Consider the following 10102-nt stretch of genomic DNA (forward strand, 5'->3'; position numbering starts at 1 on the left):
TGAGACGGAGTCTCACTCTGTCGCCCAGGCTGGAGTGCAGTGGCGCAATCTCGACTCACTGCAAGCTCCGCCTCCCGGGTTCACGCCATTCTCTGGTCTCAGCCTCCCGAGTAGCTGGGACTATAGGCGACCGCCACTGCGCCTGGCTAATTTTTTCTATTTTTAGTAGAGACGGGGTTTCACCATGGTCTCGACCTCCTGACCCTGCGATCCGCCCGCCTCGGCCTCCCAAAGTGCTGGGATTACAGGCGTGAGCCACCGCGCCTGGCCTTTTATACTAGTTTTAAGGTAACATTGTCATACACTTTATATTCCATAATTTTTAAAACTGCAGTTGTATATGTTTATAGCTATTAAATCCTTCAGGATGAATTACACATGTTTTTATATAAAATATATAAATTGCATTCATATAAATCACAAAATTTGTATACAGCTGGTTCCTAAAACATTTGTTGATAAAACTTTTAAATTTTGGAATTAATTACTGTCAAGGATTCCATGGTATTCTTTTCCTTGAATATATCTCTACTTGGCTGTTCCTCTACACATGACATATAAAGGCAGATCTATTACAAACAATTCTCTGGCCTTGAGACTTGCTATTTTCTTTCATATAAGTCACATTGTTCAATATGCAATGATATCTTGAATTTAACAGATAAGTTTTATTTTTTAAAAAGGGTCCAGCAAAACTACTCTCGATCAGGTTGTACTTGTAAAGGCAAACAGAGGTCACCAGTGTTTGCTGGCAGTGGGCCTTCTAGAATCTAGAAATGATGCCAATAAAAATGATAATATGTGCTTAGCACAATGCCATCCTACTCTGCGGATGTGTAAAGACCAAAGGTCACTTGAAATACTAATGGGAAAACTGATTAAAGCCAAGAATGCTGCTCATTATGTAAACAGTGCTTCCTGCTGAATTAAAGAAAAAAAAAACCCTTTCCTTTGGTGTGCAATTTCTTTAACTCTAAAGGCCTAAATGATTGGAGAGCATAAAATATTTAATGAAAGTAATAATTAACAGTCATTTCTTCACTAATTCAATTTCTAATTGTTTAATGCAAGCCTTAGCCTAATACTTGAATTATTTTAAAAACTGAAGTACATACAACTTGTTAATAAGCATATTATCTGAAATAAAATATTTAAACAATTACATTAAAAATTTTCATTTTTGAAAACGCAGTAAATTTTTCTAAACCTTCTGATATATTTCAAAGGAATCTAAACTTTTGTTTTTTTCCTTTGAGCAAAGAAACATCGTTAGCAATTGAAAAATAATAATTTAATGAATGTGCTTACCTGGAAAAGTCCAGTTTTGTTGAAGAAAGTAAACTGTGCTCTTCTGACTAATACAGAATCTTCTTGACTTAAATTCTCAAGTAAGTTTGGAGGCAAAATTACAGACGCCAGTGGATCTACTTGTCCACTCTCAAAATCCATCTGTCACACACAGAGATATATTGGTCAAGTAATCATAATTAAATGGTAATAACTTTATTCCACATGCATAGTCAGGAGAGTGAACAATTGCAAGTTCAAATTAGCCAGTACCAGGACTTCCCTTTGTATCTACAGTAGTCACTGCAACTCCTGGATAAACCCCTACAGACAGAGCTATAGATCTCATTTGGGTTTTACATGTGTGTCAAAGGAGAAAATGCATTGATTTTAATTAAGACATAGGAAGAAATCTACAAATCAGTCAACATTTTCAAGTATAAGAATTAGATTTACCAGCAGCAGATTTTGAGGTTTTCTCAAAACACGTAGTGAAAGATAATAACTATGGGAGGAAGGGGCGAGGGAGAGAGAAAGAGAAAGAGACTGAAGTTAACTTGTTTATTTCAAACTGCATTAAAATTTTATGAACACTCTCAGATAGCATTTTTCCTGAAACCATAGCTCAAGGCCAAAGAAAGCTTTCTTGCAAATTGTCTTGGAATAAGACTGAGGTTGACTGAGTTTTACTCTTAAAATGTGAAAGAGAATTACCCAAAACAGCCTGCAGTCTAATGGAGAAAAAAGGTCTTGCCTGTATCCTGATTTCAGGCTTTTTATATTTTCAGTTTGTTCTATCTCCACAGTTAAAAGATAGATTGCGCTTCACATACTGTACTCTACCAGGTCAAGGACAATGCTTCATTAATTTTGTTTGCTCTGGTGGCTAACAGTGTCTGGTATGTAGTAGGAACTTGAAAATTCTTTGCTTATGCATGGCTTGAACATGTTGAAAAGGTTCTCCATTAATCGAGCCCCAGCATATGTGTCCAGCCGTACTGTCACCTGCTATCTCAGACTTCTACATCACGTGTTCTCAAAGTGTGATACTTAGACCAGCAATGTCTAAGGAACTTGCTAAAAGTGCAAATTTGGTGGGCCTAACCAGAACCTACTAAATCAGAAACTCCTGGAGTAGGTCCCAGAAATCTGTTTTAACAAGTCCTCCAGTCCTCCAGAAGATTCTTTTTTTTTTTCTATTGAGACAGAGTCCTGCTCTGTCGCCCAAGCTGGTGGGAAGTGGCATGATTTCGACTCACTGCAACCTCCATCTCCCAGGTTCAAGTGATTCTCGTGCCTCAGTCTCCCAAATAGCTGGGATTACAGGCATGCACCACCACGCCTGGCTGACTATTTTTTTGTATTTTTAGTAGAAACAGGGTTTATCATGTTGGCCAGACTGGTCTCGAACCCCTGGACTCAAGTGATCCACCCACCTAGGCCTCCCAAAATGCTGGGATTACAGGCATAAGAGACCACACCCAGCATTCTCCAGAAGATCCTTATTCAGTTTCAGAACCACTGGCAAAGATAATGCACCATACTTCTTTTAACCTTGGGGCCCTTAAAGCTCTTTCCTCTAACTGAACTGATGCTCACCCCAAGTATGGTGGTCCCTACTCATGCTTAGCTCCAGTAACCCCTCTTGTAGAAGGTAAGCTGACCTCCCCTGTCACCCAGATTATGAAAGTATACTCACTCTGAGCTCCCACAATACCTTATGGCTACTGCTCTAGTTAAACTTAACCAACATTCAGACCTGCTTGCCACTTCATGGACCAAGACCTCTTGGAAGCAGCAACCGCTAAGTGATCGGCAAGTTTTTATATGTCTAAGTAATTAATTAAAATGAAAGAAACCACTGGCTCATTACCTGGAAATATGATTCATTATTGCTTGGAAGACCAATGCTAAAATTTGAAATTGCATTTGTCCCTGGTAACAGGGATGATACGCCAAGAGCCAAGTTCCGAGTTGTAATATTCACATGTGATGTGCTATTTAGGTCTATCTTGAAGGCCAATTCATCAATTGTTTTTAAAGCTCTAAAGAAATGACAAAAATACCACTATTAAGTAATATGATATTTTAGATTCTTAAACATACAAGTTTTGCTGCATGGCAAAATGCAAACAAAATAAAGTTGTGTTCAGATATTCTGATCTTAACATGAACACCCATAAAATTACCCCAATCCATAGTGATATCTGTTAAAACATGGAATCACAGGGATGGATACATCCTCAAGAGAAATATCTGCTTTAAAGAAAATCAACAATTAAATTATCCTGAACAAATACTGTTTTTCATTTGTTTTGGCCTCTCTTTTCTCACATAAAAAAGTATCCTCCCTACCTTAATGGCTTATCAACAATCAAAGGAAATAATGCGATAAAAGTGTTTTGTGAACTGCAAGACGCTAGAAAAATGTTTATATTGTTATGTAGATTGTTAGAAAATACATTTTTAACAAATATAAAATTTTCTTCAGAGAAATGTAGAAGGGAAGGAAGAGAAAAACATTAAATATTTTAATATTATACATTAAGTGAAGCAATTAAATACAAATTGAATCATATAAATACAGGTACATTTTCATCTGCCCCAGTGTGTTCATTTCAGAAGTCCAACAATCATGTGGCTGTGGCTGTCAGTGGCATAGTTCACAGTATAGTGGACTTACAATGACCAGTTATGCATATCTCTACTGGTCAACTAAATTTAGAATTTTAGAATTTTTAAACTAAATTTAGAATTTTCAAATAAAAAATGAAAGACTGCTTGTGCTTTCTAGGGTTATGTATATTGTAAATTGTATTTCTCAAAAAAAGACCACACAGAACTTTTAAGTTCACATTGTGAATGACCTTGTTTAACTATGAATGACTATCAATACATTTTGCAGAGATTTGAATTCTAAAATCTGGGCACAAAGTATTCAGATAGGTGAGAAATCATGTAACATCATTATCCAATAAAATTTACTCTCCAGAAAAAAAAATACTTACTCAGAAGAAGACTCAAGCAAGTCACTGTCAGAACTGCTTAAGATATTAGAAAATATATTCATTAGAGTTGAGCCAAGTGTTATATCAATGTTTTCTTCTTTATTCACAATTCTTTTGACCTGTTCCACAATGTTGGTAATATTGGCTGAGGTTAAGTTCTGCCCATCAGCAGTTAAATCTAAAATCTGGTTAGCAACTTCATTTGCTTCTAAAACAAAGGCAGAAGAAAACAACACTAAGTTTTACCTGCATATTTTGAGCATTTCCAGGAATCCAAAGTGGAGTGTAACATTTCACTTTACAGTTGAAGCAAGGAAGTGAGATTTTCCTGTGTATACCTCATCCCCATATTCACAAGGCAATAATATTTCTTTCTATGCAGAGACTAACTTCTCTCTTTAGTAAGATACATATAACTTGGAGGGATGAACACACAAAGTTCTAAGAGAAACATCCCCAGAATCACTGAATAAGCATAATTTGCTATTTAAAATTAATGCAAACTACAAAACATTGATACAAATATCAATTTATATATTAGTTTTGTCTTCTCTAGATTTTCCTATTTTTAATCCCCTACAGAACAGAAAGTTAAAATGAGAGCAAAAAGTATTTTCTGTCTAAAGTGAAATAATCATTTGCCTTTTAATATGAAAACAGTATCATATAGCACAAGAATATTCCCGAAGACAATGAAAACCATGAAGCCTGAAGTCATGTCATTTTGTCCTTGAGAAATAAAGGAAAATTGCTCACTTACTTGAACAGCTGGAGATATCAGGAGGTCCCCAGTAGGTTACCGATGGGTTGGTATCATTGTAATAACTATGAAACAAAATAGATATTTTAAATATTTGATATAACTGATATTATTTTGTACCATTTAAAGGGATTTTTACATGATGTATACATTTATTATAACATGATCAATGGCTAAGCTTCCCTTTAAGACACTGAGTTTCTCACTCTGTTTTCATTTTAATTCTTTGTTTATCTCTGGACCTGTTTACATGTCTACGTTCTATCTCTCTAGCCTATTTCTGTTTACCACCCTATCTATACAACGTTCCCAAATTCTTTCCATTTCTCCACCTCATTCTTCTCACCCTTCCTTATTCTCTCCTCTCTCACCCCAGTTTGTTTCTCTATTTGTACTATTTCCTTCTACAAGTTTTCTTTTCCTGTTTTCCTATAAATGATATTAGAACTGAAAAAATTAGTTAATAACTTTTGGGATTTGCCTTGATTTCTAGGTAAGTTTCCTTTGAAAATAAAACTGCAATGCATTGAAATAAATTTCATGCTAAAAATTCTTATGGGGAAAAAATCAGTAGCACGCAACATAGAAACAATATACCAGCAATATCCTAACCTAGGATACGCTGGCCAAGTACTGCTTTAAGAACTTTACAGGTAAAATCTGATTTTGAGTTCACATAACTCTGCAAAGCAGATTATAATCCACATCTTACAGAAGATTAAATGGAATTTAATAAATCAATGAATTTTCCAAGTTCTAACAGCCAGAAAGAGATGGAGCCACATTTCACTCAAGTCCATACATCTCTAAAGTCCCCTTCTTTTCTCCCTACAAAGTGTCAAACCCAGCAGTATTTACAGTATGCAAAGTATGTATGCTTAGGCAGTTTCCATTTCTGAATTTCCCCCAGAAAACTCTAATTGGGAGTGAGGTGGGTGGATAAATGGATTTAACTTGCTGTTCCATGAATCCCTGCAATTATCTTGTCCCTGAAGTTTCTGTTAAACATTTAGAGAAAATCTATACCCTGACAGTTTCCATCAGTAGACTATCCCAATCTAGATCTTGTCATCATTTCCTCTTTGCCTCCTCTCCCCATTCCAACAATAATCAGTCCAAATAGCTAAAAAGTTTCGGATTTCCAGATGCATATTCCAAGGCTAGGTTAGGTACATCCACAAACAAGGTACTTTGCTCTGGTGCTACCCGCTGGCTTCTAAATTCTTCAGTTTTTCTGTGAGAGGGCTTGATTAGCATGCGGCTGGGAGGAAAACACTGCCTTTCTGAGTCATCCACTTATGTTATCTTTATTCCCCAGGAGTGAATGATATAGGCATACACAGAGATTCCTGCCCTTCTTTGCAATCAATATAATGCCTGAGAACTACCGTGCTGCACGTATAACCCTGGGAAGGCTGATAACGTTGAGCTTTGCTGTAAGAGTCAGTGAAAATATTACCATATCCGCGAAGCAGAAAAGTCAGGTTTGTCTGGACAAGGAAGAACGTATTCAGAAGGTTGGATAGATGGCCAGTAGTAGCCTTTGGGTTCCTCCACAGCAAGACAGTATCCTATATGAACATAAGAACCAGCATGAGAAATATTCACTTATTTTTTAAAGTTAGAGGTTAGAGATGCAAGATGAAAGCAAAATGACAATGCTGGTAATTAGGTATTCCTTTAATGTAATACCAAAATATTACTGTTTATGTTCAGAATTTGTAAAAAGAAATTAAAAGTTAGAAAAAACATTAACACTTAATACACTTCAAATACAAAAACCATTACATCGGACAAAACCATTAGTAAAAAACACATTTATGTAAGTATATACATGAAACATACATTATCATTCTAATCATTTGCAGATACTAGTTTTATTCAAAGAAATAAGCCCTATAGAGAAGGAAAACAATCTTGAAAAATTCAAAATGTAATTTGATTTTTTTCAAAGGGGAAAGCCTATAAATGATGACTCGATAGTGTCACCTTTGAGTTGTGTGGCTATTTTATAGAAAATGTTCCAGCTGCTCTGATAGCCTCTCCTGTCTGGAAGCTAAGGGGGCCACAGGAAGTCACCTGCAAACCAACAAACCCTCGGATTTCTGTATCCTCAAATCATCTGACTTTTGGTTTGACAACTCTCTAAGTAAGCCTCATACATCAATGATTCAGATTTTATATTTTAAAGAATATCAAAGTAACAGCAATACATCAACAGCAACAATAAACTCTTGTATTTCAGGAGTGAACATTAGCAAGTAATATCAGTTTTCTGGGAACAAGTACTGTCATCACCAACTGAAAATTCCAATAACTTTCCCATGTATACTGTGAGCTTTAAAACTGTTAGGTTTTAGCCTTTTATTTTTCCATTGGTAGAAGCACTTATCTACAGACTCACTTGCAGAAAAACAATAAAATGGATAATTTAAATTTAAATGGTATAAATTAGATGTCTAGGTATATGGAGAAAGTGGTGCTAGGCCTTGCCAGCCTATGAGGATACAGATGGTGCTGGTCCTCCTAGTGTTCTCCAGTCATAGATAAACTACCATTTGTCAGGCTGCTTCTTTGTGAAGACTCCTATACGTGAAAGGGTAGCAGGTTGCATTCTCCCTCCCTCCAAAAAGCCCCATTTGTTAAGAAGTAAGTATTTTCCCATAGAGACTCACAAATGGTTTACTGTCATGATTAGTATTATTAGTATTATTTGCATTCACCCATCTCTATGAGTTCTTTGTAACTGTTACATCCACCCAATAGAAATGGGTAGCTCCTCACAGAAGTGGAGATGCCTGCCTCTTTACTACACTGTGATTCTGGCCTTGGTCGCAATCGCGCTCTTCAAGGCTGAGGAACATGCCTCCCTCAATTCAACCTCCTGAGTGCAAAGAAGGCAAAGGGTCAAAGTTTTCTTTTCTTTTGATCTCTACTAATGTATCTAATCACAATATAATTGTAATCATAGAATAACATTAAAACAACTGCTTTTTGTTATCCATATTTGTGAATATTTGATTTCCTAAAATATTCTCATGCAGACTCATTCATTCATTTATTCAATAACTGTTCAAGTTCCAGGGGATGTGCTGGGTTCTGGGAATATGTGGGAAGTAAGAGTTAAAGAAAAAAGAAAACATGATCTTAAGTAAGCGATTATTGTCTACAAAATATATATATATATATATATATATATGAACAATACATATATATGAACTATATATATGAACAATATATATATGAACTATATATATGAACATTATATATGAAAAACATATATATATGAACATAAATATATCTAGTTTGTACGATGCTCTAGGCACCTGGACAGCATGAAGTAGAGGCTCGAAGGCAGTGATGTCTATACTTGATTTCAGAAAAGTTTCCATAGAAGAGGTGACTTAGGAGCTGTCTTTAAAAATACATAGGTGATAATGAGGTTGACGGTGGGAGTGGAGAACAGTGTGCAAAGATAGAGAAAGGGCATATAAAGGAGCACAGCCTCTTTGTGGAAGTACAAGCCATGCCATGTATGGTTACAGCTTAGGATGTGAACGATTTCTAGGAGAGACTTGATTCTAGGTCCAACAGACCTCCAGATTCCTGACCTAGTCCTGTGAAGACAGTGGTATCATTAATAGAGACAGGGAACATGAGAGAAGGAGATATTTTCTGTTTTTTTTTTTTTGAGATAGGGTCTCATTCTGTTGCCCAGGCTGGAGTGTAGTGCCAAGAACATGGCTCACTGCAGCCTTGACCTCCCAAGCTCAAGTAGTCCTCCTGTCTCAGACCCACCTAGTAGCAGAGATTACAGGTGCACAGCACAACACCCAACTAATTTTTTAATCTTTCATAGAGACAGTCTCCCTACGTAGCCCAGGCTAGTCTCGAATTCGTGGGCTCAAGTGATTCTCCCACCTTGGCCTCCCAAAGTGCTGGGATTATAGGCATGAGCCACCATGCCCAGCAGGAGATGTTTTATAACAGGAAATCTCCTTCTACAAGATGTATCTCATTAGAGTTCCCACATCCACATTTACACACTCTTTTTATTCCTAAAGTTGACAACAATGATGATCAAGATCATTCTGGCATTTTGTTCGTATTGTTAGTATTTTCAAAATATGTCCCTAAAGTAAAATATGAACTTTCATCTACCTCCTTCATTCCCTTGGATTCACAGATACTGAGCTGAATTTTTTTTCTGCTATGTCACTCATTTGTGATGAACTTCATCATCAGAAAAAAATGTACATAAATAAATAGCATATAAAGAAAATTTCTGTTGTTTCAAGTAAACCTGAATATATACGTTGTATAAAATGCATATTATAAAAAATTAGTCACTTACCCACTTGTCTCACATTCACTGTATGTAGCCTTAAGCCTTCATCCAAGGACTCATTATTTTTTAGGAGCTTCTGCTGAATGATTTTTCCTTCTAAATTAGTATTATTGGTAGCATTGTAAACTAGAAGGGCCCAAAGCACCAACCTAGGGAAACATTTCAGATAGAACTATTGTTGTTGTTGATTGGTTGGTTGTCATTTGGTAGTAGAAACAGAATATTTGGATATAGAGGGATGACCATCACCTGTTGAGACTGAAGAGATTAGCCAAGGTGCTCACAGACTTTCTCTGCTGCTGTGTAAATTATAATGTTAAAAATATTCCAATATTAATAGATTCTATAGGCTATTGCATGTATAATTCTATCATATAACTCCATTTCTTTTCAGAAAGATTTTAATATTGATAGTAATATATTAGTCACTAGTTAAAGCATAAACACAAGAAAACAGCATTCCTGTGGTTAATTCTATATTTTTTTCTTTGTGGCCCCAAATTAACGTTTTTTTAAAAAAACTATGATTTCAACTGACCATTTGTCTTTTGAAATTTATTTCTAACTATTAGAAATTAACTATTTTGGCCAGGTGTGGTGGCTCCTGCCTGTAATCCCAGCACTTTGGGAGGCCGAGGCAGGCGGATCACGAGGTCAGGAGATTGAGACCATCCTGGCTAACATGGTGAAGCCCCGTCT

General features: G+C 36.2%; 1 protein-coding gene across 1 annotated transcript in view; it reads right to left on the reverse strand.

The window, feature by feature from the left end:
* Positions 1 to 10102, reverse strand: part of ADGRG6 (adhesion G protein-coupled receptor G6) — a 142276-nt gene that overhangs the window by 45112 nt on the left and 87062 nt on the right. Inside the window, exons 10-15 of the mRNA XM_011997172.1 lie at positions 9410 to 9552; positions 6515 to 6626; positions 5056 to 5120; positions 4296 to 4503; positions 3161 to 3332; positions 1309 to 1449 (exon numbers count right to left, since the gene is read on the reverse strand). Of these exons, the coding sequence (XP_011852562.1) occupies positions 1309 to 1449; positions 3161 to 3332; positions 4296 to 4503; positions 5056 to 5120; positions 6515 to 6626; positions 9410 to 9552 (841 nt within the window). The remainder of the gene's footprint in view (positions 1 to 1308; positions 1450 to 3160; positions 3333 to 4295; positions 4504 to 5055; positions 5121 to 6514; positions 6627 to 9409; positions 9553 to 10102) is intronic.

The sequence above is a fragment of the Mandrillus leucophaeus genome, unplaced genomic scaffold (assembly GCF_000951045.1).
Source record: "Mandrillus leucophaeus isolate KB7577 unplaced genomic scaffold, Mleu.le_1.0 Scaffold531, whole genome shotgun sequence".
NCBI classification, from domain to species: Eukaryota; Metazoa; Chordata; class Mammalia; order Primates; family Cercopithecidae; genus Mandrillus; species Mandrillus leucophaeus.